This window comes from Scyliorhinus torazame, chromosome 13 (assembly GCF_047496885.1).
Source record: "Scyliorhinus torazame isolate Kashiwa2021f chromosome 13, sScyTor2.1, whole genome shotgun sequence".
In the NCBI taxonomy this organism is placed as follows: domain Eukaryota; kingdom Metazoa; phylum Chordata; class Chondrichthyes; order Carcharhiniformes; family Scyliorhinidae; genus Scyliorhinus; species Scyliorhinus torazame.
Genome location: NC_092719.1, coordinates 199,315,125 through 199,343,036, shown reverse-complemented (window position 1 = coordinate 199,343,036; position 27,912 = coordinate 199,315,125). Strand labels below are relative to the sequence as shown.

At 47.5% G+C, this 27,912-nt stretch overlaps 1 protein-coding gene across 2 annotated transcripts in view; it reads right to left on the bottom strand.

Moving 5' to 3' along the window:
- Positions 1–27,912, bottom strand: part of LOC140388518 (copine-9-like) — a 604,903-nt gene that overhangs the window by 514,616 nt on the left and 62,375 nt on the right. Inside the window, exons 1-3 of one of the 2 annotated variants that reach the window (XM_072472865.1) lie at positions 19,999–21,288; positions 16,111–16,151; positions 4,816–4,862 (exon numbers count right to left, since the gene is read on the bottom strand). In XM_072472865.1, the coding sequence (XP_072328966.1) occupies positions 4,816–4,862; positions 16,111–16,151; positions 19,999–20,096 (186 nt within the window). In that variant the 5' untranslated portion in view covers positions 20,097–21,288. Of the gene's footprint in view, positions 1–4,815; positions 4,863–16,110; positions 16,152–19,998; positions 21,289–27,912 lie in introns of those variants that run through there. The other variant, XM_072472866.1, reaches the window with a different exon arrangement.

Below are 27,912 nucleotides of genomic sequence, written 5' to 3'. Positions count from 1 at the left end.
GCCTAATTGCCCGGGATCGGACCCGGGGGTGCCCTGCCCTTATGAGGTGGGGTGGGGTAAGGGGAGGGCTCGAGGATCCCCTACTAAGTAAGTTGGGGTGTTGGGAGTGGTCCGGATGCTCCGCCCCATTTGCCACAGGAGTAAATGACAACAGGGGCGCAAAATCTCATGAGGACAGAAATGGTAAGATCTCACAACGCAATTGTCTCTGCCTCTGGCCAATGACATAATGGGGTTCCCGCCATGCAATGACGGGAACTCCATTTACATACATTTCAATACCATTAGCGAGCTTCCACGTTGTACCATTCCCTCCCCATTCAGTCCCCCCCCTCCCCCCTTGCTGATGTCATATCGTCAAGTTTTACAACAGTTGTGGAGCAACATGAACCTGGCAAAGTGAACTCACTGTGTGCGCACAGTTAAGTATAGCCCCCAGTGGGGAGGGGCAAAACCCTCATAGTATCCCTTGGCCCTGCTCCTTAGCACTTTTCTTGGCACTACGGCACAGTACCAGTGACACTGTCTGGGGGCACTGCCAGGGCACTGCTGGGGGTGTTTTTAAAAGGCACCCTGATCTCTGGCGGACAAATATTTCTGGCGGGACGGGCTCGACACAGAGTCACGCATTTCTTTTCTCAAAGTGTTGTAAAATCTGGCGGGAATAGTCCGGCAGCGCAACTACTGCTTTTCCCGCCTGAGCCAACACTTTGTAAGAAAAACGGGAAATTCTGCCCTCAGGTTCAGCAAATGGATATAGAGAGGCTCAGTGAGTGGGAAAAAAATCGGCAATGTGGGAAAATGTGAGGTTCCTCCACTTTGGCAAGAAGAATAGAAAAGCAGAATATTATTTAAATGGAGAGGGAGTGCAGACAGCTGCAGTACACGGGGTCCTGGGTGTCCTTGTACATGAATCAGAAAATACTACATGCAGCCAAGCCGACAGCAAGTCATCAGGAAGACAATTGGAATGTTGGCATTTATTGCAAAGGGGATGGAATATAGAAGTGGGGAAATCTGATGACAACAATACGGGGCATTACTGAGACCTCACTGAAAGTACAAAGTACAGTGTGGGCATCCTTGCTTAAGGAGATATATACTTGTATTGGAAGCAGTTCCGAGAAGGTTCACCAGGCTGCTTCCTGGAATGAAGGGATTGTCTTATGAGAAACCATTGAAGCCATACTCATTTACTTTCCTACCTGTTTTTTTTATCAGCAAATTTGGCTAAAATACACTCAGTCCCTTCATAAGAGGTGATCTTATTGAAACATGTGGGCGCAATTTTACAGTCGCGTCGCTCATGAGCAAGAGCGCGACACAGCCATCAGTTTGGAGAGGCCAAAATCGAGAACCCCCGCCGGGCGCTAATCGGTTTGCCATCTAATCAGGCCACACCCGTTGGCAAAATCAGGGTCCCACCTGGCGTGGCGAGAAACCAATAATCACCACTTACAGCAAATCTCCATACAATTAACGAGAACAATCCCCTAACGGCCTCCCATGATCTAACCATCTCGCTAGGAAGTGGTCACAAGGGTGCCGATTAGTACAACTTTTTAAAACGTAAAACTGTGGGCCGCGAAGCTGGCAGGCCAAACAGCCTGACGCTGGAGAAGGTGGTGGCTGCAGTGTCAACAGAGGCTCAAGGCGGCGCCCATGTGCAGGTCAACGCACACACCCTGAGGACCCGGCCGCCCATCAGGTCAAGGAGGGACACAGAGGGGGAGGCCAGTGACGGCTCAAGGTGTACAGGCGTCACCGGTCTTTCGAACAGATGATGGACAGCTTGTGCCGCAGGAAGCTGCGCCTCAACAAGGGGACAGTGCGGCACCTGTGCCATGTCTTCGCGGACTTGGAACCACAAGGAGGAGGAGAATACCTGCTCCTGGTGTTTGTCAAGGTCAGCGCCACAGTGAACCTCTACGACTCAGGGTCATTCCAAGGCTCGGGCGGGGACTGGGCGACACAGTAGCACAGTGGTTAGCACTGTTGCTTCACAGCGCCAGGGCCCAGGTTCAATTCCCGTCTTGGGTCACTGTCTGTGTGGAGTCTGTACGTTCTCCCCGTGTCTGCATGGGTTTCCTCGGAGTTCTCCGGTTTCCTCCCACAAGTCCTGAAAGACGTGCTGTTAGGTGAATTGGACATTCTGAATTCTCCCTCAGTGTACCCGAACAGGCGCCGGAATGTGGCGACTAGGGGCTTTTCACAGTAACTTCATTGCAGTGTTAATGTAAGCCTACTTGTGACAATAAAGATTATCAGTGATAGTAGTAGTATAGTCATAGAGGTCTACAGCACAGAAAGGGCCCTTCGGCCCATCATGTCTGCACTGGTCAAAAACAACCACCTAATCGTTCTAATCTCATTTCCCAGAACGTGCCCCACAGTCTTGTGTGCCTTGGCGTCACAAGTGCACAGCTAAATACTTCTTAAATGTCATGAGAGTCTCTGCCTCCGTCACTTTCAGGCAGCGAGTTCCAGACTCCCACCACCCTCTGGGTAAATGCAATAGTAATCGTTTGAAGAATCTATCACCATTGGAATCTACCTGTACAGTTGGCATCTCCTTTAAATGATATATGAATACAGGAAGAGAAATCAGTCCCTGGGGTAGCCATCTGGGACGGCCACTTCCAACTAGGTACAGAGAAACTCGCAAAGCCTAGCGGGTAAAATGGACAAGCCAGGACTCAGGCAGGCTCAGAGCCTGAAATGCATATTTGTAAGCAAGAAGTCCAGACGGTATCGAAACTCCGTCCAATTAGCATTTTAATGGGGCCGATTAGCATTTGATGGCCCATCTTCACCAAAACAAAGGACTGGTACTCGAGCAACCGGGACAGTCCCAGACATTTTGGCGCCACTCCCGGTTCAAGGGAAACGCAAACAATGGGGTCAGTGACCGCTTGGGACATGCCCAGCCATCCAGATACCTGCCCACTTATTGGTTAGGAATCGAACGGAGTGATCAGGGATCACCCAATTAGTGGGGCCCAACCCGGAGGACCGCCCAAAAGAGCGCGAAAACCCCTAAGGATAAGAAGAAGAGTCCGCCACATGTTTGTCCTCTCTTGGTCCTGGTACCCCATTCACGGCCATCTCCAATTGCAGCAACATCAGAAGCAAGTACAAGTTCAACGCTCGCTACCAGACGGATGAGCCTAGCTGAGCAGCAGTTACTCCTTCGGACTCGATAGGTCCAGAATCGAATAACGGCCACTGTTTCTCTGACCTAAGCCGGGTGCCCGAAGTTAAGTACAGGTTGTCTTAGTCGATAGGTGTAGTTTAACTAGTGGTGTTCATGTTGTATGAATAATTGTGTGTAAATAAAGTACCCTTGACCTTGAATTAACTAACTGGTGTTTGGCTCTTTGATCGATAACCGGTTGAAACTTGTGGTGGTATCATTTGATACCTGGCGACTCTAAGTATTAGGACATAGATAACATAGAAAGAAGGGCAAATTCACTGATTGCCATAATTGGAAAAGAGCCACAGAAAGGACAGAGAAAAGAGTATCGGAAAGAACTCGCTACACTGGCGTGCCTGTTGTTTTTATGCAATGAATAGTTGAGAATCCAGGAAACAATCCTCCTGGAAACGCGGGGGGCAGCGAGCAACCTCCAAGGGCCCAGGGCACCTGCATATGACAGGCACTAGGTCCACTGAATATGCTGATCAAGAGCCAAAATGCCTGTTTTGAGACCTCAGTGCCAATTTCCACAAATTACGTGCATACTTCATTCAGTTTTCTCGGGCCTAAAGCCACCTCACCAGTGATTGCAAAGAGATCACTGGAGACCTCCAAAGAACAGGTCAGATTTTATTGCTCTTTAAGATGTTATTGGTTTTTCATGCCGTTGCGTCACCCCTGCTCCTCCTGGAACTATAGCAATTCTGTGGACCACTGTCCCATTCACTTTCCTCCGCTACCCGTGGGCCAATTTAGCGTCGGCTGATTTCAAGAAGTCCAAAGGTGTGCAGATTAGGTGGACTGGCCATGATCAATTGCCCCTGTGTGTCCAAAAGGTTAGGTGGGATTACAGGGTTAAGGGGATAGGGTGGGGGCCTGACCCTAGGTAGGGTACCCTTTCAGAGGGTCGGTGCAACTCGATGGGTCGAATGGCCTCCTTCTGCACTGTAGTGATTCTCCGATTCTCCTGGCCATTAATCTGCAACAGGATACCCAAGTGGGGTGGGCACTGGGCAGGCCAATGTTATTACCTTATCGAGGCGCAGCAACCAAATTCCAGTAAACTTTGGGCCTTCACCTTCAGGGACCTGATGCACCCTTTTCCATGTGACATTCATTTCCTGGCCAAAGCTTCAAATGATGTAATAGTAGATACTAAACTTTCTTTCCTGTCAGCCTCTGTCTATGTTCTCGGCTCTCGCTCAGATCTGTTTGCTGCATCAATGTAGCATGTGATTGATCGGGCCTAAATGTTTGGAACAACTTCGAGTGATTCATCAACTGATCTTGTTGAAGCGATCGTCCTCACCCACTCATCCTTTATTCCTGAATTGGAAATTCTCCACGCAGGAAACAATAGGGAAAGGAGTAGAAAGATTGGGTGCGAACATTATTATTCCATTTCAATTTTTCTGACACCTCCGCTGTACTGGAGAACTGCTGTTCTACGCTCAGCTGTCTTTTGTTTTGCCGATAATATTCTCGGGAGTGGAGTGCTCTGAAGCCCTGCAGTAGTCGGAAGGCAGGCCAAAGCCTGCCAGTGGTGCGGAGCTGCAGGGAATCACTTTTTTTTCCTTCAGATACAAGGTAAAGTATAAAAAGGCTAGACTACTCACCTCCCGCCACTCTTTGCTCCCAATTCCTTGAATAAAAAGCACGACGACTGCAAAAAAGAAGATAAGAAATTCAAGATAATTGGAGTGAGGGGTTAAAAGTCAGCAAATTATTTTTCAATCCTAGAAACCTTTAGACAGCAGGAGGACAAGGGTAGATATTATGTATCAGGGAAGTGGCTACTCAGTACTTTGGCTTTGTGATCACAGCAGGACTAATTTGGTGCATTTAACCAGCACAAAACACAGCATCTCCCTGGATTTAATGGTTGTGTAAATGTCCAGGGACGGATATTTTCCAAGGAAGGAATAGCTTGATGGGTGTTTGAATCCACTTTTCACTGAGTCAAATGACTATGTTGGTTCAACACGGTTGCTGAAGACCTGCCAACGGAAGGAGCATGGGGCTCTGAGTGCTCTCAGTTGGAGTGAAGTTTAAAATCCTCAGAGAGTCTAAGGGAAGGAAATCCTGCTGATCTGGTACAGCCTCCTTCTGAAAGAGAACCAGAATCCGCAACCAGACAGATTAAGGGATGTCCTCTTTAAGAATTAATTTCTCAAATGCTCTCAACCCTTCAAATGCCCGCCTCCCTTCCCCACCCTCCATCCTTCACAAGTGTCAGTTAATCAAGAACTCCCGGATAATTCAAAGCATCTCCCACCCAAAGTCCTACACATCCATCAGCGCCATCCTTTCCAAGTCCCGTTGGTTCATCATACCGAGCGCATTAACCTCAAGACCTGCGTAATTGTTTTATAACTCTCCAGTTTCCTTCCACTTTATCTGGGCTATCCTCTCCATATCCATGTACCCTGTGTGGCCCTGACTCCAGACTGCTGAATGTGCCAGTTATCATGCACTCATTGTAATGTTATATGCTGATATTTCCCCTAAGGACATTGAATAGAATTATTAAGAAAAAAAATTCCGGGATCAAGTGATGATGGGGTCGTGCGATGTAGATCTGTCTCTTCTCTCACCATATTGGTGAATAACAAATGGTGAGCAGCAGGTGTGGCCAAAGTCAGGCAAGGTGCTTTTCCAAAAAGATTGGCGAAAAGAGGTTGATGGGTTAATGGATTGAGTTGGAGTAGAACTGTTCTTTTGCACGCTGTAGAGCAGTTGCATCAAGAAAGACAAGAGGAGCAGCCTGGCAATCAGTGCCTCAAACAAGGAGCCATTTCCCAACTTCATGCTTCACGTTGCTGGCCTTATCTGGTAGAAGCGAGAAACATGATGCACACTACAAATGTTTGGAAAAGGGAAGCAAGGTCAATGACCTTGAATTTTCCAAGGTAAGGCTAACAGCCAAGTATGGAATCAAAAATAATTCCTATAGTGTTTGGCTGAAGCCCCAGCTTTAAGAAACTCTTGCCATGGGATCTGCTCCCTACCTTTTGGGTTTTGCTTCTTGTCTTGTAGAAGGGACGGAGGTCAGAGGTGCTACTGAACAAATTGAGCTCTGTTTTGAAGACTTTAATCTCTTCAGAATGGATGACACTTGCAGAACGTACTGTGATACACTAGTGTGTTTCGCTCTTAAAGCAATTGTGGAATTTCAATCATTATTTTCAACTCACTGTGCTTTGGATTGCTACCAATGCCCACTGGTTTTTATTTTTAGACGGTCATCAGTGAAAAAGGAATGTGCCATCCTGCCAGTTTTATCTGTGCCGATGAGTCAGACCTTTCATTGTTAGCTTAATTGGAAAAAAAACAAATCTCCCAAATTTTCTGTAAAGATAAGTCGCCTTGCATTGATATGAACAATGTGAATTAATGAAAAGGAAATATACAAATCCGCAACATACCAATTTTCAAAGCACAGCTGAATGTTCCTGTCACTGCACCAGTGCTCCATCATAGCCACAGGTACCCGCGCTGAAAATGCCAGAAACACGACATCTAACTCTCTGCAATTCAGACTTTGTATAAATTAATCTCCATGGTCACTGCCATGTAGACATGCCAGGATCTGCAGATTTAATTGTTCCCAAAATGGCAGGTGTGGTACATCACACTTAATTGACTCTTTTTCTTTTTTTAATTTCATTAATGGGAGATGGGCATCGCAAGGGCCAGCAATTATTACCCATCCCCAATTGTTCTTTCTGATTAAAAATGGGTTAAAGGGATATGGGGAACAGGCAGCGAGGTGGATTTGAGACCAGGAAGAGATCAGCCGTGATCTGATTGAATGGCGGAGTAGGTTCAAGGGGCTGAATTGCCCACTTCTGCTCCTAATTCCTACGTTGCCATGTTCCTATGTCCTTGAGAAGGTGGTGGTGAGATACCTTGTTCGAATCCCTACAGTGTAGAAGGAACGCTATTCGGCCTATTTTGTCTGCACCGGACCTCTGAAAGAGCACCCCATCTAAGCACACTCCCCCACCGCATCCCCAGAACCCTGTAACCCCACCTAACCTTTGGACACCAATGTAACATGGTTAATCCATCCAACAGATCTTTGCACATCTTTGGACTGTGGGAGGAAACGGAATCACCCAGAGGAAACCCACGCAGTCACGTGGAGAACATACAACCTCCACACATACAGTCACCCAAGGCTTGAATTGAACACGGGTCCCTGGCAAAGTGAGGCAACAGTGCCAACTATGGTGCCACTGTGTCACCCCACTTGAGCCACTACAGTCCATATTGTGAAGGCCCACTGTTAGGGAAGAAGTCCCAGGATTTTGAGCCAGCGGAGATGAAGGGCTGGCAATATATTTCCAAGTCAGGATGGTGTGTGAATTGGAGGGGACCTAGGAGGTGCTGATGTTCCGATGCAACTGCTACTCTTGAACCTCCAGGTGGTATGGGCGGCACGGTGGCACAGTGGTTAGCACTGTCGCTTCACAGCGCCAGGGACCTGGGATCGATTCCCAGCTTGGGTCACTGTCTGTGCGGAGTCTGCATGTTCTCCCCGTGTCTGCGTGGGTTTCCTCCGGATTTCCTCCCACAAGTCCTGAGAGACGTGCTGTTAGGTGAATTGGACATTCTGAATTCTCCCTCTGTGTATCCGAACAGGCGCCGGGGCGTGGCGACTGGGGGATTTTCACAGTAACTTCATTGCAGTGTTAATGTAAGCCTACTTGTGACACTAATAAAGATTATTATTGGTCAATGTTGCGGGTATGAAAGGTGCTGTCGAAGGAGGCTTGGCTGTTTGCTGTAGGGTGTCTTGTAGATAGTGCACACTGCAGCCACTGTGTGCCAGTGGTGAAGGGAGTTATTGTTTAAGGTAGTGGATAGAGTGTTAATCGGTGGCTGCTTTGTCCTGGATGACGCCGAGCTTCTTAAGTGTTGTTGGAGCTGAAATCATCCAGGCAAGTGGAGAGTTTTCCATCACACTAGTATTTCATCGTCCTTTCATGCAATGCCACTGAAAGCATTTCATACTGTGATTGGGACACGTCCAAAGAACCCATCCAACATTACAGAGAGTTGATAATTTAGCGATGTGATTAGGTCCCCTGGCTCAGCTTCCCTTGAGAATAGAAATCTCCGTCAGGACTAATTTTCTGCCAAATTAAGATCTGTTTCAGACGCTGTGGTGGGAATCCTGGTGAATAAGCACAAGGCAACTTTTGAGCAACTGATATCACTCCATTTTGCCCTCTTCTTCTTCTAGACACCTCAGAAGGGGATCCCAATTAGAAAACTCGCGGGGTGATGTGGGGTGATGTGGGGTGGTGGGGGGAGGCAAAAGCAAAACAAATGCAAACAGAAAAAAAATGAACAAATAAGGTCAAAAATCTAGCTGAAGTATTAAGGATTGAAGTGACCTATTTGGATATTTAAAGTCAACCACTAGGACATCCTTATTGCCAGCTGTGATTCAGTCTGTGAAACTCTTGGGCGCAATTCTCCCATCGGGAGACTAAGTCCCAACGCCGGAGTGAAAACCGGAGTGTTTCACCGGCGTCGGAGGCCGTTACCAGCCCCTTATTCTCCCGCCCCCAGGGGGCTAGGAGCGGCGCTGCGTCATTTAGTTGTTGTGGTCCATGTCGGTACCAACAACATAGGTAAGTCTAGGAAAGAGGACCTGTTTAGAGATTATAAAGAGCTAGGATTCAAATGAAAAAACAGGTCCTCAAGGGTCATAATCTCCGGATTACTGCCCGAGCCACGTGCAAATTGGCATAGGGAGGCAAGAATAAGGGAAGTTAACACGTGGCTGAAAGAATGGTATGGGAAAGAGGGGTTCCTTTTCAAGGGACACTGGCATCAGTTTTGGGACAGGGGGGACCTATACAGTTGGGATGGTCTCCACCTGAACCGAGCTGGGACCAGTGTTCTGGCGAAAAGAGTAAATAGGGTGGTCAATAGGACTTTAAACTAGAGATTGGGGGGGAAGGGAAAGTCAGGGAACCAAGAGGTGAAGTAATCAGTGGGAAGCGTAGCTGTTTAGGAATACAAAAAGCACGAAAAGACAGAACTCAGGAGAGGTTACGATAGTCCCCATCTCACAAAATATGACACAGTGTATGGAAAGGCTCAGTAAACCAAGGTCCAGCACACTAATAAAACAAAAAGGGACGGTCAAAAGAGAATTAAAGGTGCTATATTTAAATGCGCGCAGTGTACGGAAGAAGGTAGATGAGCTTGTGGCCCAGATTGTGACTGGCAGGTATGATGTGGTAGGCATCACAGAGATGTGGTTGCAGGGGGTTCAGGACTGGCATTTAAACATCCAGGGATTCACAACCTACCGAAAAGACAGAGAGGTGGGCAGAGGGGGCGGGGTTGCCTTGTTAATTAGGAATGAAATTAAATCAATAGCACTAAACGACATAGGGTCAGATGATGTGGAGTCTGTGTGGGTAGAGTTGAGGAACCACAAAGGCAAAAAAACCATAATGGGAGTTATGTACAGGTCTCCTAACAGTGGCCAGGACCAGGGGCACAAAATGCACCACGAAATAGAAAGGGCATGTCAGAAAGGCAAGGTCACAGTGATCATGGGGGACTTCAATATGCAGGTGGACTGGGTAAATAATGTTGCCAGTGGACTCAAAGAAAGGGAATTCATTGAATGTTTACAGGAGGGCTTTTTGGAACAACTTGTGATGGAGCCCACGAGGGAACAGGTCATTCTGGACTTAGTGTTATGTAATGAGCCAGACTTGATAAAAGATCTTAAAGTAAGGGAACACTTAGGAGGCAGTGATCATAATATGGTAGAATTCAGTCTGCAATTTGAAAGAAAGAAGGTAGAATCAGATGTAAAGGTGTTACAGTTAAATAAAGGTAACTACAGGGGCATGAGGGAGGAACTGACGAAAATCGACTGGGAGCAGAGCCTAGTGGGAAAGACAGTAGAACAGCAATGGCAGGAGTTTCTGGGAGTAATTGAGGACACAGTACAGAGGTTCACCCCAAAGAAAAGAAAGGTTATCAGAGGGGGAATTAGGCAGCCATGGCTGACAAAGGAAGTCAGGGAATGCATCAAAGCAAAAGAGAAAGCCTATAGTGTGGCAAAGAGTAGTGGGAAGTCAGAAGATTGGGAAGGCTACAAAAACAAACAGAGGATAATAACGAGAGAAATAAGGAAAGAGAGGATCAAATATGAAGATAGGCTAACCAGTAACATTAGGAATGATAGTAAAAGTTTCTTTAAATACATTAAAAACAGGAGGCAAAAGTAGACATTGGGCCGCTCTAAAATGACGCTGGTAATCTAGTGATGGGAGACAAGGAAATAGCTGATGAACTAAATCAGTACTTTGCGTCAGTCTTCACAGGAGAAGACATGAGTAATATCCCAACAATTCAGGAGAGTCAGGGGGCAGAGTTGAATATAGTAGCCATCACAAAGGAGAAAGTGCTAGAGAAACTAAGAGGTCTAAAAATTGATATATCTCCGGGCCCAGATGGGCTACATCCTAGAGTTCTGAAGGAGATAGCTGAAGAAATAGTGGAGGCATTAGTTATGATCTTTCAAAAGTCACTGGAGTCAGGGAAAGTCCCAGAGGATTGGAAAATCGCTGTTGTAACCCCCCTGTTCAAGAAGGGAACAAGAAAAAAGATGGAAAATTATAGGCCAATTAGCCTAACCTCAGTTGTTGGCAAGATTCTAGAATCCATCGTTAAGGATGAGATTTCTAAATTCTTGGAAGTGCAGGGTCGGATTAGGACAAGTCAGCATGGATTTAGTAAGGGGAGGTCGTGCCTGACAAACCTGTTAGAGTTCTTTGAAGAGATAACAAATAGGTTAGACCAAGGAGAGCCAATGGATGTTATCTATCTTGACTTCCAAAAGGCCTTTGATAAGGTGCCTCATGGGAGACTGCTGAGTAAAATAAGGGCCCATGGTATTCGAGGCAAGGTACTAACATGGATTGATGATTGGCTGTCAGGCAGAAGGCAGAGAGTTGGGATAAAAGGTTCTTTTTCGGAATGGCAACCGGTGGCGAGTGGTGTCCCACAGGGTTCAGTTTTGGGGCCACATCTGTTCTCTTTATATATTAACGATCTAGGTGACGGGACTGGGGGCATTCTGGCTAAGTTTGCCGATGATACAAAGATAAGTGATGGGGCAGGTAGTATTGAGGAGGTGGGGAGGCTGCAGAAAGATTTAGACAGTTTAGGAGAGTGGTCCAAGAAATGGCTGATGAAATTCAACGTGGGCAAGTGCGAGGTCTTGCACTTTGGAAAAAAGAATAGAGGACTATTTTCTAAACGGTGGCAAAATTCATAATGCTTAAGTGCAAAGGGACTTGGGAGTCCTAGTCCAGGATTCTCTAAAGGTAAACTTGCAGGTTGAGTCCGTAATTAAGAAAGCAAATGCAATGTTGTCATTTATCTCAAGAGGCTTGGAATATAAAAGCAGGGATGTACTTCTAAAGTTTTATAAAGCACTAGTTAGGCCCCATTTAGATTACTGTGAGCAATTTTGGGCCCCACACCTCAGGAAGGACATACTAGCACTGGAGCGGGCCCAGCGGAGATTCACACGGATGATCCCAGGAATGGCAGGCCTAACATACGATGAACGTCTGAGGATCCTGGGATTATATTCATTGGAGTTTAGGAGGTTGAGGGGAGATCTAATAGAAACTTACAAGATAATGAATGGCTTAGATAGGGTGGGCATAGGGAAGTTGTTTCCATTAGCAGGGGAGACTAGGACCCGGGGGCACAGCCTTAGAATAAAAGGGAGTCACTTTAGAACAGAGATGAGGAGAAATTTCTTCAGCCAGAGAGTGGTGGGTCTGTGGAATTCATTGCCACAGAGGGCGTTGGAGGCCGGGACGTTGAGTGTCTTTAAGGCAGAAGTTGATAAATTCTTGATTTCTCGAGGAATTAAGGGCTATGGAGAGCGAGCGGGTAAATGGAATTGAAATCAGCCATGATTGAATGGTGGAGTGGACTCGATGGGCCGAATGGCCTTACTTCCGCTCCTATGTCTTATGGTCTTATTTACGCGCGCCGAGCCTTGGCTGCTCAGAAGGGCACCTCCCGGGGCCAGATCCCCCCCTGCGCCCCCGATAACCCCGGATGCCACTGTCCGCCGGCCCTGCCAGTAAGTACCTGTTGCAATTTACGCCGGCGGGACCGGCCTAAAACGGGCAGCCACTCGGCCCATCGCGGGCCGGAGAATCGCCAGTGGGGCCGCTGCCAGCGATTCCCACCCCCGCCAAATCCCCGGCGCCAGAGAATTCGGCAGCCAGCGGGGGCGGGATTCACTCCGCCCCCCCCCTCCTGGCGATTTTCCGACCCGGTGGGGGGGTCAGAGCATCCTGCCCCTGGGATTTCACACCGACGATTCCCCTCAGGTCTGCAATTCTAGCTTGCGTCCACCAGATGAACTATCAGCCTCACTGAGCTGAATCTACAATTCTCATCATGGGGGCTTCAAATGGGTTTTCAGTCAGCCCCTCTGTTTATCCTGAACCCTCAGGAAGAATTCAACATGTGAGAGAGAATTCTGAGCTCTGGCCTCACAGTTGCCTAATCAAAACAGAAATGACTAGTTGCCAACAGATCCCAGGTTGTGCAGAAAGAAGAAAGTATGTAGTTACAAGTCCTCAGCTGAGAGAGATCTGCTTTAGCTTCCAGTAGAACTTTCATAGGCTGGAAGCATTTTAAATCACCCGGCAGAGAAGCAATAGAGAGACTCCAGACTTGATGTGTGCTGCTTTCTAGGTCTAAGCAGAGACTGAAAGACAAAATAGAATCTGCCTTCTTTTCCAGAAAACTTCCAGAAGCTGCTGAAGTGATCCACCAATCGCAATCAATAATCAAACAAGACCCAGAACCCCAGAAGATGCAATTGGCTTCCAGCCAAGTCCATCAAAATGGCGCCATGGGACCCTGCTACACAGCACACTGCAAGGAGGGGAATCCCCTTAGGCCAGTTCAACTAGCAGCTTGCAATTGCGGGGGGTGTCAAAAGTCTGTAGTATAAAAGCAGCCAGCAAGACAGGTATTGAAAAGGACACAAAGATCTGACAAGGATTTAAAAGAAGTTTCTTACAACGTCCAAGTCCTTCAGTTTTCATGCTCCTTACATCTAATGTTCAGGCGGCACGAAAGCACAGTGGATAGCACTGCTGCTGCACAGCGCCAGGGACCCAGGTTCGATTCCAACCTCAGGTAACTGTCTGTGTAGAGTTTCCACATTCTCCCCGTGTCTGTGTGGGTTTCCTCCGGGTGCTTCCTCTCACAGTCCAAAGGTGTACATGATAGGTGGATTACTCATGATCAATTGCCCTTTTGCATCTGAAGGTTAGATGGGTTGCCTCGATGAAGTGCTCTTCCAGAGGGCCGGTGCAGAATGGCCTCCTTCTGCACTGTAGGGATGCTATGAGATTCTAGATGTCCGGAAATAGCAAGCAGTAATGTTCCTGTTTCAAATACACACATTAACGTTTGAAGCTGTCACTTCCCACGTTGCTGGTCACTGTTGCCCTTATCCCTTGGAAACATCGACATTGTGCAAAGTGGGTGGAATTCTAGGATGACAAAATTCCTATCAAACACCCAATTAAAGCCAGTTTAGGTGAGAACAGAACTATAACCAGAGCAGGGGAGACAGGAGGGAGCACTGGAAAGAAAATATTGCATTCAATAAAATTATTGCAACTTTACCTAATGGAATACTTCTGAAAATTAATGATATGAATTGTCATCAAGATATGGCACCTGTGCAATATTCAGAATACCTGGAGTTGGAGGAAGCAATACACGTCCAAATAAGAATCCAAACAAGCAGAGCAGAACAAAATCCATGATTATAAGTCTTTGACCTTAAGATTCTCAGGCAAAACATGATTAGTTGATGCTTGAATTGGAAATGCTTGCTGTCAATCATTGAGGATTCACTTTCACCCTCAACTCCCCGTTTTAAAAGCATTAGCAAACAGCATTATTTTTCATTCCCTGCGCATCAATTCTTCTTTTAATGAGATGTTAAACCTCGATGTCTATCAATCTTTCTGGCTCCTTCAACGCAAACAACCTTTTTAATTAACAGCAGCAACACCGCACTCTAATTCTGTATTCAACACATAAGAAGTATTCCTCTCATTGGAACAATGGGAGGTGCATTGTTTCAAAGTGCCACATTTAACAGTGGAAGTGTTCATTCAGACGGTTTTGTGAGAATCGAACGAATGGCAGTTTTACCCGGCAGGTTTGTTCACAGAGGGTAGATGAGACTGTCTGTAGCGCCCATCCCTTGTTGCACTCAGGCTTTCTCCTGAAGTCATTGCTGGATTCGTGATGCACTAACACAGTGGAGAATTCCAGGATTTTAATCCAAAAATCAACACTGCTGCAGATCCAAGAAAGGATGACGTGTGATTTAGAGGGAAACTTGCAGGCGATAACGCTCCCATGACATTGCTGTTCTTGTCCTTCCTGATTGTGGAGTCTAATTACTCTATCAATGACATGATAATTGTTAATTACAGCCAATTTCTAAGCATATCTTCATGCCCACGCTTTTTTATCCTTTGGGGAATAGTGGCGGAAGGATTCCCGAGTTTATCATCAGCCGGTTGAACTGCATTATGAACGCTCCATCCGTGGCCAACAGGTCCTGGTGGTGGAGTTGAACCTGGAGTTTCATGTCCAGCGGTAGGGGCACGATCCCTGCACCACACGGCCTCTTATTACTACCAATACATTTCTCTGATAGTTGAAATTTAACTATTATCAGTGTGAATCTTATTCCTTGCAGGGTGGGGACAGGAGCCACCAATGAGGCTGCCCGGAGAACCCCCGCCACTGGTAAAATTGCGGTGGAGGCTGGGGTGGACAGGTAAGCAGTGGTCTGGATTGTACGTGCCCACCTGCTTTCAAAGTCACCTGCAGGGTAGCTTAAAATCTGGTCCATTACTTATGGTTCATTCCTAGCTCACTGCTGTTTTCTCTGTTACCTTCACCCATTTCCAAACAAACCCTCCACCACCACCCCGGGCACGCACACGTAATAGGTAATTCATAAAGTATAATTGAGAACAGTTGAAAATTTGATCCAAGTCATTTGCAGCTATGGTCGGTGAAATAGCAGCTGTGATATTTACCAAGGCGGGGAGATTTGGAGTGAATCAGGGAAGGAGTTACAGACAGGAAACCCAAAGTACCCGAAGGTTTCCCCAATCACTCTGCCCTTTAACTGCAGACTGAGTTTCTTTTCCGGATTTCTCACCCTGATTAAGAGACTGGGCGCCTGTTGTAGGCAGGAAAAGCTGTGACGTTGTGTGTTTAGTGGTGGTAGAGGAGGGGAGGGGGGGACAGATCCCAAGGGAATAGGTTCATAATTGCTGGGGAGAGGTGGTGATTACATTGGAGGGGTGTTGCTGGTGATTACAGCACCTGATGAATTATTGCGGAGGGAGGTCAGCTGTAACAATAATGGGGGAGGGGGTGCAGTGATTGTGAACTTTGGTGATGGGGGGGGGGGGGGTGAGCTCGGTGATCACAAGGAAGCTAAGGGAGAAATCAGAATTTGGAGATCTAGCAGAGGAGATTTGGCATGGTTAGCTTGTTTGACCTGGAGGAACCCCTCCAGCTCCTCCTGGCCCACAAACAGTACCACAAAGGCAATGGGCCGATCCGCTCCCTGGGAGTAAATTGGTCAACTGCTTCCCAGTCCCATCTCCGTTAAAACTGGATTTAGGCAGGCTTAAGGGAGGTGGGGGTGATTTTGGGTTTCAAGCTTATACATTTTGTCATCCCAAGCAAGCTAAAAACCTCCTGCCCCCTGTTTTGGGGTTAAAATTGCCACAAATGTCTGTGAAGCTGGTACAAACAACCTTTGGACAATTTGTATTCTTATATCTTACCAGGATCTGACTTTGAGAAGGTATCCACATCAAGAAGGTGCCTATCAAAATAGAAAGAAAGAATCAATAAACCAATATATTATCAGTTTCACAGTTTGAGTAATGGGCATCCAAATATATTCTTAAATTATTGGAACAGTGCAAGAAATGGCAAAAGAAAGCAGGGATTAAGGATAGACATTTGACGCATAAAAACCCATCGTGCACAATCTATCCTACTGGAGATTCTATCCCACCCATTTATACTCCCAAATACTCCCTGAGCCACGTCAAATTATCAAAAAGAACACCTGAAAATTGACCATTATCTTATCTTATCCACCTTAAGTATCAGCAGCTCTTTCAGTCTTGATCCTTTGAATTGTTGGCACCCTGGCGGCCACAGTTCTCAGATACTGCAGAGAGGGGGCTATCGAAAAGGAGCAGTCAACCTTTATCCAGTGCATCGGTTTTTATAGGAACTTTTTAAGATCTTTTGCGAATCTAAAAACCATGTCGCGGAATCATTTGCCCTTGTGGCGGGTGGGGCCCTGCCACCTTCCCGCCTCCATTACAATTAAGTCCCTGGTGGGAAGGCTGCTGGAGAGTCTTCCTATTCCGTCAGTCGCTGGGGCCTTTAAGTGGGCAATTAATGCCCAGTTAAATGCCTCCTCCAGCCGCCCCTGGTATTAACCCAAAGGTTGGCCTGGCAATGCGAGGAACATGATGAGCAATGCCTCACATGTTTGCTTGTAGGCTTCCGGGGGAGGAGAGGGGGGGTGGGGGGTCGCTTGTTCAAAGGCCTTCAGTGCAAGGTTGAAGGGCCCATTATCAGGAATGCAGCAGGGGGTGGAGGGTGTAATGATATATATGTGTACTGGTATATAAAGAGTTAACAACAGCATCATAGTGTAAGATAACGACTAGATGGCAGCACTAGATTCATGTATAAATAAGTGAACTCAAAGGATCTTGGGTCTCTTCGAACCAAGAGTGACGAGGCAGCAGTTAGAGAGACATATGGCTTAGTTAATACTTGTAGGTAAATGCATTTAATACTTATTCTGATTTACTTTATCACCAGTAATAGTTCTGTAAGAGTGAACAAACTCATTTCCTGTACCAGCCTCCCCGAACAGGCTCCAGAATGTGGCGACTAGGGGCTTTTCACAGTAACTTCATTTGAAGGCTACTTGTGACAATAAGCGATTTTCATTTCATTTCATTTCATTTTAATATTTAGTTCGTTATTCATTCAACCTATTTTGCTTTGAATTGAAGATTGGTAGTTTCTGTGAAATCTAACCGTCAAATCATTCTGGAAGTAAAGAGTAACAACATATTACAGACAAGTAATATAACTGATGGGGCACTTCCCTGCCTTTGCTGATAACTTGCTCTCCCACCATAACTTACCTGTGCCATGGGTCCTCCTCGCTACAAGGCCTCAGGTGGGTGCAGCAGCCACTGCTCCCCAGTGGTTCTGCTAAATGCAGAAGAGATGCTGGCCTCTAATTGGCTGGCAGCTGTTGGCGGGTGGGACTTCCACCGCTGGAGTCCTGGACCCGGTTAAATGCCTGAGTGGCTGTAGTCGGACTGATCTTTCATCCCAACTGTTCAGATCAGCATTGGTCATTTTTGAATCAACATCAGTCAATAGTAAAGACAGCCTGGAGGCCCAGAACCAATCAACAGAATGATAGAATACAGTATCCCAAATATGCTTAATCTCAAAGTGGAGGTGAGGGGGGGGGCGGATGTCACATAGAAATGAATGATTTTCCCAAAGAGAGAGGATGAAAAACCATGAGATGTCGGTCTCGCATATCACATAGGACCACTTACAGAGTAGGGTTGGTTAAGGTCTGAGGGACAGATTTGTTGTTGGGTTTGCAAGGCATTAGATCCATCAGGTCATTTGTTTAAGGCCTTAAAAACAATCAAATGAGATGCTGGGTTTTATGGAAAAAGAGGTAGAATATAAAAGTCAGGGCGGTTCTCTGGTTCTAAGATGTATTGGTGGATCTGTAGTAATGTCAGTAAAACCAGAGTTGCATTGCTGTGTTCTGTTTTAGGCACCATGTGATGGGAAAGATGTTCAAGGGCCATTAGGGATGGGCTCGCAATGCCCACATCTCGTGAATGAATAATAAAACAAATTGTCGAGGCAATAGAGAAGGTACATACGAACATACATAGAACATACGAATTAGAAGCAGGAGTGGGCCACTCGGCCCCTTGAGTCTGCTCTTCCATTCAATAGGATCATGGCTGATCAGCTTGTAACCTCAATCACACGTTACTGCCTGTCCCCCAATAAATCTTTAACCTTCTTAGAATCATAGAATTTACAGTGCAGAATCAGGCCATTCAACCCATCAAGTCTGCACCGGCCCTTGAAAAGAGCACCCTGCCCAAGCCCACACCTCCACCCTATCCCCGTAATTGAATAACCCCAACCTAACCTTTTTTGGACACTAAGGGCAATTTAGCATGGCCAATCCACCTAACCTGCACATCTTTGGATTGTGGGAGGAAACTGGAGCACCCGGAGGAAACCCACGCAGACACGGGGAGAACGTGCAGACTCCATGCAGACAGTGACACAAGCCGGGAATTGAACCTGGGACCCTGGAGCTGTGAAGATACAGTGCTAACCACTGTGCTGTTGTGCCGCCCTCCTAGTTTCCTGCACTAATGAGATCCACTCACCCGTGTGTTGTTCTCTGTTTTGCTTTACATGGATGGCTAGGATGCGTAGTGTTGAACAAAGAACAACAAGCTTTGTTAACGAACAAAACTATAAATTTATTACACTACTAACTAAGATTCGTCACATTCTTAAAGTAGAAGGTTTCTATATTAATTATGTTATCTCTAACTGCAGAACTCTCAAGTACACAACTACTCTCGCTCATGCCTCACTATCTTCTCTAACCTTCTGTCCATCCTTCTGTCCCATAAGGCTTAACCCCATCCCCTATATGCTTATGGGACTAGCTCTCTCTAGTGGCTGTCTGGATACATTTCATTAACCCTTGCATTGCCTTCATGTATGATAATACGTCCCCCTTTCTTTCTAAAGAAACATTATTACACTTTGTTTGAGACATTTTTCTTTCACTCTTATGTCATGCAGTATTAATCATAAATGCATTATCCTGTTCAATTACCAATTACTATACATGTCATACTGTCCCCCTTGTTCCTGTTTCTTGTCTGTAAGAGAATTGGAGATTGTTACAAACATATATCAAAATCATTGTCTGTTCATCACAAGCAATTGAGTACTTGTGAACAATTTTTTTAACTGTTCAAACTTTTTTTACAGTCCACAAATTTGAGTATGCACTCAGTCTTCACTGTGGTAGTGTGTTACAGTACCAACCAGTCATCAGTCCAATCCATCAAATGTTCGAATGATTGAACCATGTTCGTTGTCTGACCTGGTTTCTTTCTGTGCTTGTGATGTTGCTTTCGTGTTTCCTTTGCCTTCAAAACCTGTTTGGTTTCTGGGGCGAGATTCTCCGACCCCCCGCCGGGTCGGAGAATCATCGGGGGCTGGCGTGAATCCCGCCCCCGCCGGTTACCGAATTCTCTGGCACCGGAGATTCGCGGGGGTGGGAATCGCGCCGCGTCGGTTGGCGGGCCCCCCCCCTGGCGATTCTCCGGCCCGGATGGGCAGAAGTCCCACTGCTAGAATGCCTGTCCCGCCGGCGTGGATTAAACCACCTCTCTTACCGGCGGGATAAGGCGGCGCGGGCGGGCTCCGGGGTCCTGGGTGGGGCGCGGGGCGATCTGGCCCCGGGGGGTGCCCCCACGGTGGCCTGGCCCGCGATCGGGGCCCACCGATCCGCGGGCAGGCCTGTGCCGTGGGGGCACTCTTTTCCTTCCGCCTTCGCCACTTACCTCTGAGTATATTCTGTAGTACCAGAAATATTCTTGCTGCGCTCAGGATCAGTTCCGTGTTGCATGGTTGATTCAATTTTAACTTGTTTACCATCCATGTCCTCAGGATTATCTGATGTCTCATCCGACTTTGTGATATCAGTTCCTGTTGGATGTTTTGATGTATCTGTGATCTCCTGGTGCTTCTCAACTTGTCCAAGATGTCTTCATTCTCTTGTTGGCTGTTCACAATTGATATGCTCTCAATTGATCTGTTTACTGTTGCACTCTCATTATGTTCATGTTGGTTGTTCACAATTGATGTGTTCTCAGTTGATCTGTTCACTGTTGCACTTTGTCAGCGTTTGTACAGTCCAGCTGAGATCTGTCAGTCTCGCTTTTGTCCTGCACAGCTTGTATGCTACTTTGTCACTATTCGCAAATGAAGTGGATAGACCGTCCGTCTTTTTTTTGTTGCTCATTACCTGTTTCTTCACTGTTGTCCTTACTGGCAAATACAGTGGAAAGACTTTTGGTGCTCATCAAATAAACTAGATAGACGTCCGTATTCTTCTTCTGGCTCATCATCTGTTTCACCACTGTCCTCATCGGATGATTGTGGCATCATATCTCGTGCGCAGTTACAATGATCCTCTGTCTTCATGCTGTCTGGAACGTGAGGTCGTTTAACGAGGTTCAGGGCTACGCACGCATTCGCTCCCAATATGGACTCTTGCTTTGTGTCCACAATGGTGAATTGCACGATGTGACTTTGATTGTGCACCCATGCACCCATGCTTCTAGGGTACATACCTCTAACATCTCAATTGCATTCTCCCTGTAGTCGATCAGCCGGTTCTGTCGATCAAAAACTGTTGAACTCTCAAGCGGTTCAAATCGGAGAGGCTAAGGAAATTTTCACTTGTTCTGGTGACAATCTTGCATTTGATTTATGTGGCATTATGTGGCATCACTGGAATTGCCCATTCATCGAGATTTGAAACAATTGTGATTTGGTTTGATTTTTCAGCTTCTGAAATTTCCTGTGTACCTTGGTCTACACTTTCAATTGTATCCATATAGAATATATCTTCCAAATCTATATCATCTTCTATGATGTTGAGTTTGCCTTGTTTATTTTTAGATTTGTTAAAATTTTCTTCTTGTTTGCTGCAAACTTCTTGGTCAGCTGTTGGTTTAAATTTCATCCCTGTTCTGCATTGCGAGGCAAAATGATTCCGTTTTTTGCACTTCAAACCAATTCCTCCAATTGCCGGGTATTTCTTTCTTAACTGGGCGAGTCCACAACGCGTACACATCATTACGTTCGTCATGCCATGCGCAGTCTTCCATTGCGCATGCGCAAATCGATCGTTGTCCGGAGAAAGTGCACACTCGCAATCTTCTGCATAGGCGCAGAAAGGTAATCTCCCCAGTCGTGTCTTTTTTCAATGAGCGGATGTACGAACTGGTCCCGCACATGTGCAGAACGTTCAACATCCGAATCACGTTTCTCCTTTAACTGCACACGTCGAAATGTCCAACTTGTGAAGCATGTGTTTTTTTCAGGTGCGCTTGCACAGACTGGTCTTTAATTTCTCGCTGCCCAACAGCTTCAACGGAGACCAAAAAAAATTTACTTTGCCGATTCAACATTTCAGAACTTCTATTTTTAATTGCTTTACTCGCATGGGACATTTTAATAGAATCTTCCAGCCTTACTTTTTGTTGCTTTTGCAGTCGTTTACTCAGCTTTTCATTTCTTTTAAGCTCACAATTGCTATCATATTTTTCAATGACCACATCAAATTAATTTTTGTCAACTTCATTCTCAAGGTGGAATGAGTAATACAATTCTATAGCCAGCGGTCCAGCCAAATTTAGTAACCGCAAAATCTTTCTCTTTTCACTAACCACTTCAAGTTTTAAGGGTGAGAGGTACTGTTCCGACTCTTGTTTGAAAATTTTCCAGTTCACATCAACGTTACCCGATGTCCTGAATGACTCTGGAGTCTCCAGACGTTCCATAAAGCTTCGGCTGGGTATTTCCTTTTGTGATGCTGCTGGTCGTTGCTCCTGGAGTCTGGTTGAGATTTTTCTTTGCACATTAATTTTTTCTTTCTTCAAACAGAGATTTTTTTCTTTCTCCCTAACCCTTACTAATCTACTCTAGGACCACTTCTGGTACCAAGTGCTGTTCTCTGGGTGGCTTGGATGCGTAGTGTGGAACAGAGAACAACAAGCTTTGTTAACGAACAAAACTATACATTTATTACACTGCTAAGATTTGTTTGCATACCTAAAGTAGAAGGTTTCTGTTATAACCTGCCTGCTTAACATTGGCTGCGGACTAATGACAATCCCACAATCCTGTGGGAGTATGAGCTTCCCCAATGAGGGGGGCGGAGAAATCATTAGCAGACTCCCTGTATAAATAAAGCTGGCCAGTTTGGAACCAGCAGGAAGGAGTAAGCAGCAAGCGAAGTTGCTGCTGTTGTATATATATATTATTGTAAATAAATGTTATTTCTTTGTATCCTTGAAACTCGTGCTGGGTTCTTCGTGGCCCTCACAAAACTGGCGACGAGGGTTAAAGTGAATAGCTGTCTACACTGCTGAAGCCACCTCCCTGGATTTTTGTTGGATACAGGTTGGAAGTTGTTTTCTATTACACCGTGCCTCTGTACGGACGTTTGGATGTTTTTGATGCTGCGCTGGAAAGCTGGAATCAGTACGCACAACGGATGCATTACTATTTCCGGGCAAACAATATCACCGAAAATGAGTGCCAGGTGGTCATATTGCTCACCGCCTGCGGCCCGCATACGTTTGGGGTGATTAGGAGCCTTATGTACCCAGCTGCGCCGGACATCAAAACGTTTGATGAACTTGTGAATTTAGTGGGGCAGCATTTTAACCCAACCCCGTCCATGATAGTCAAACGTTACCGGTTTAATACCGCTGAGAGGACCCCAGGAGAATCCCTTGCCGACTTTCTATCCAGTCTACGCAGGATTGCGGAGTACTGTGACTATGGTGAGACCTTGTCAGAAATGTTACGCGACCGTTTGGTTTGCGGTATTAACAATGCGGCCACCCAGAGAAAGTTGTTAGCTGAGCCAACATTGACTTTTCAATAGGCCATTCAAATAGTATTGTCCCGAGGAGTGCAGGAGCTACAGGGAATGGAAGTGCATGCCTTGGGGCGCAACCCCTTCCGTCCGAAAACGTCCCCCGCACTCCTGCGGTACCTTGGGCGAGGCGACGTCCGGATCGACGCTAGTGGCCGTCGGACATTCCTCCCCGAAGGGACCCGTCTCCAGAACCAATGGATGAGGAGCCATGTCCGTGCCAGACTTGTAGGCGCCGACCCCTTCGCGGACGCCGGTCCTTGGGGTGCCAGAGGCGCTGTCGTTCCGACCGAAACTGGCACCAGCCCAGGGGCCATACCTACCATGTGGATGAACCTGCGGCGACTACTCCTGAGGACGTGGAGACGGAGGACGACTGCCTGCAGCTGCATTGTGTGGCAGCTCCCCTTGTGGCCCCCATTAAGGTGACAGTATGGGTCAATGGTCACCCGCTTGAGATGGAGTTGGACACTGGTGCAGCGGTCTCCATGATCGCCCAGAGGACATTCGACCGCATCAAGCAGGGTATACAGACCCTTACATTAACCGACACACAGGCCAGGTTGGCCACCTACACGGGGGAACCATTGGACATTGCAGGAACTACGATGACCCCTGTTGTTTATGGACGCCAGGAGGGACGTTTCCCACTTATCGTGGTGCGCGGCCATGGGTCCAGCCTGTTGGGTCGGGACTGGTTGCGCCATTTGCGCTTGCAGTGGCAGCACATCCTCCAAACAGTTTCTGGAGGGTTGACTGAGGTGCTAGGACGATACCCAGATGTATTCCAGTCCGGTTTGGGGAAAATAAAAGGGGCCGTAGCCCGTATCGATGTCGAACCAGGAGCCACGCCGCGCTATTTCCGGGCGCGCCCGGTGCCTTACGCCTAGCTCGAGAAGGTAGAAGGGGAACTCACTCGTTTGGAAACTTTGGGTATTATCAGGGCCATCCGTTTCGCTGACTGGGCAGCACCAATTGTACCTGGAATGAAGCCAGATGCCACAGTTTGCTTGTGCGGCGACTATAAACTTACAGTGAATATGGCTTCCCGGCTCGATCGATAGCCAATGCCTCGCATAGAGGATCTCTACGCGAAGCTTGCAGGTGGACTCTCGTTCACAAAATTAGACATGAGTCACGCCTACCTACAGTTGGAGCTGGACCCTGCCTCCCAGCTATATGTAACTATTAGTACACACTGGGGCCTGTATGAATATACACGTTTGCCCTTTGGAGTATCCTCTGCCTGCGCTATTTTTCAACGCGTTATGGAGGGCATTATGAGAGGTTTACCACGTGTCGCTGTCTACTTAGATGACGTTTTGATCACAGGGACGTCGGAGCAGGAACATTTGGAAAATCTGGAGGCTGTCCTTAGATGCTTTTGCGGAGGCTGGAGTCCGTTTACGTTGCACAAAGTGCGTCTTTCAGGCGAAGGAAGTAGTCTACCTGGGTTATCGGGTGGACCGCAAAGGTTTGCACCCCGTCACAGAGAAGGTGCGCACGATTCAACAGGCCCCCGCCCCGACTGACAATTTGCATCTTCGTTATTTTCTCGGCCTCGTAAACTATTATGGGAAGTTCCTCCCCAATCTGGCAACTACGCTGGCCCCGTTGCATCTTCTGCGAAAGAAAAATCACACCTGGGTTTGGGGTCAGCCGCAAGAAACCGCTTTCCGGCGGGTAAAACGACAATTGTCATTGTCTGGGTTACTAACCCACTATGATCCTGGAAAGCCTTTGCTCGTCACATGTGATGCATCCCCGTATGGTATTGGGGCCATCCTGTCCCACAAGATGGAGAACGGGGCCAAGCGGCCGATAGCTTTCGCCTCCCGCACATTGACTGCAGCGGAGAAAAAGTATGCGCAGATCGAGAAGGAGGGCCTGGCAGTGGTCTTTGCGGTGAAACATTTCCACCAGTACGTGTATGGCCGCCAGTTCACTATCGTGACTGATCATAAGCCTCTGCTGGGACTTTTCACAGAGGATAAGCCAATACCGCCCATTGCTTCCGCACGGATCCAGCGCTGGGCTTTGTTGCTCGCTGCATACGAGTATTCTCTGGAGCACAAACCAGGGATGCAGATAGCGAATGCCGACGCACTGAGCCGATTGCCTTTATCGACCGGCCCCCATGACCGGTGAGGTGGTTGCAACCCTAAATTTTATGGACACCTTGCCTGTCACGGCATCACAGATCCGTGAGTGGACCCAGACGGAGCCAGTCCTGTCAACGTTTCGACACATAGTCCTGTATGGTGGGCAGCATAGACAGCTCCCAGGCGAGTTGCGGGCATTTTCCTCCATGCTGTCAGAATTCAGCGTGGAAGACAGCATCCTCCTGTGGGGGACGCGTGTGATTGTCCCGGAAAAAGGACAGGAGCTAATACTAAGAGACTTGCACAATGGGCATCCAGGTGTGACCAAAATGAAAATGTTGGCCCGGAGTTATTTTTTTGGCCAGGCCTCGACACCGACATTGAGAAGGTGGCCCAAAACTGCTCCATTTGCCAGGAGCATCAGAAGCTTCCGCCGGCCGCGCCCCTACATCACTGGGAATGGCCAGGGTGGCCTTGGGTGCGCTTGCATGCGGATTTCGCCGGCCTTTTTCAAGGATCCATGTTCCTTTTATTAATTGACGCCCAGTCTAAATGGCTAGAGGTCACGGATAACGGCACTCCATTCACCAGTGAGGAGTTTGCGAGGTTCATGAAGATGAACGGCATACGCCATATCCACTCTGCCCCTTACCACCCGGCTTCAAATGGGTTGGCAGAGCGCGCAGTGCAGACATTCAAACGAGGCCTAAAGAAGCAGTCTTCCGGGTCAATGGACACGAGACTGGCTCGCTTTTTGTTTTCGTATCGGACCACCCCCCCATGCGGTGACTGGAGTAGCTCCCGCAGAACTCCTAATGGGCCGGAGACTTCGCACCCGCCTTAGTATGGTTTTCCCGGACATTGGCGCAAAAGTACGCCGCACACAAGAACAGCAGGGACATGGGTTTTCTCGGCATCGGCCAATTCGGCAGTTTGCGCCCGGTGACCCAGTGTTTGTTCGCAATTTTGCTGGTGGTGCCCAGTGGGTCCCTGGCGTATTCTTTCGCCAAACGGGCCCTATATCTTACCAGGTGCAAGCCCAGAGTCGTCTCCAGTGCAAACATGTAGACCATGTTCGGTCCAGAAGACTATCCCTTCCAAAGATTCCCCGTCCCCGGAGCTCATTTCTACAGCCACAGAGACCAGAGACAATGGAAAGTAGTCCTCACAATCTTCCTCTGGTGCCTCACTCAAAGCCTGTGCAGGTCGTTACAGAACCGCGTGGAGATAGAGACGCCGAGCTGACAGAGGCAGCAGACTCTGACTCCGAGATGGAGTCACAGGATGCATCAGAGGGGGAATCCTTGGGCCCACGGGCCGTGGATGTACAACCGTTACGCCGTTCATCACGGAAGCGCCGGTCTCCGTCTCGTTACACGCCGCCCGATCCAGCACCTCGTGCAAATGGTGTCCGGCCTGCGGCAAAACGAGTCCGACGCCCTCCTTCGCCAGGGTCTTCGGTGGATTCCTTGGACTTTGTGGGGGAGGGATGTTATAACCTGCCTGCTTACCATTGGCTGGGGACTAATGACAATCCCACAATCCTGTGGGAGTATGAGCTACCCCAATGAGGGGGGGGCGGAGAAATCATTAGCAGACTCCCTGTATAAATAAAGCTGGCCAGTTTGGAACCAGCAGGAAGGAATAAGCAGCAAGCAAAGTTGCTGCTGCTGTTGTGTATATGTATTATTGTAAATAAATGTTATTTCTTTGTATCCTTGAAACTTGTGCTGGATTCTTTGTGGCCCTCACAAAAGTTTTGATATTAAACCATGCTATCTCTAACTGCAGAACTCTCAAGTACACAACTGCTCTCTCTCATGCCTCACCATCTTCTCTAACCTTCTGTCTGTCCTTCTGTCCCATAAGGCTTAGCACCACCCCATACAAGCTTATGGGACTAGCTCCCTCTAGTGACTGTGATTAACCCTTGCATTGCCTTTATGTATGATAATACCAGAAACGGAACTCCTCAGTGCTGAAGAGATCGGGATCCCACTGATGTGACCCCCCCACACCCAATGCCCCAACTTGCCTATAAAAGTTCCTTGATCCCCACCCCTGCACCCCACCTGGGCAGGGCACCAAAGTGACCAATCTCCGGCACGGGTAAAATGCCAGCCTGGCCCACTAGCCTGGCAGTGCTCCTATCAACATGGCAGTGAGAGGCTGGCACCCATGTGGCACTGCCAGGGTGCCAGGCAAGCAGTGCCTGTGTGGCAGCGCTAATGTGCCCAGGTGGCACCATCAGTGCCAGGGTGCTGCCTTGGCCAGGGGGCTTATAATCCCCTGGAAGATACACGCAAGTGCCATTCCAGCTCGTCCTCAATGAGGACCAGCATTGATTGACACTTACCTGAGGTTTTCAATATCAATCAAGCATCTATCTAGCTCAACCTTAAAAATGTTCAAAGACTCTGCTTCCACTGCCCTTTGAGGAAGAGAGTTCCAGAGACCCGCGAACCTCTGAGAGAAATTAATTCTCCTAATCTCTGTCTTAAATGAGCCACCCCTATACTTTCGGACAGGAAAGATTGAGATAGACTGCTTCCAGCGCTTGAAACGTGTCAAATATGGGAATATAGATATGAACATAGAACATAGAACATAGAAAATACAGCACAGAACAGGCCCTTCGGCCCGCGATGTTGTGCCGAACCTTTGTCCTAGATTAATCATAGATTATCATAGAATTTACAGTG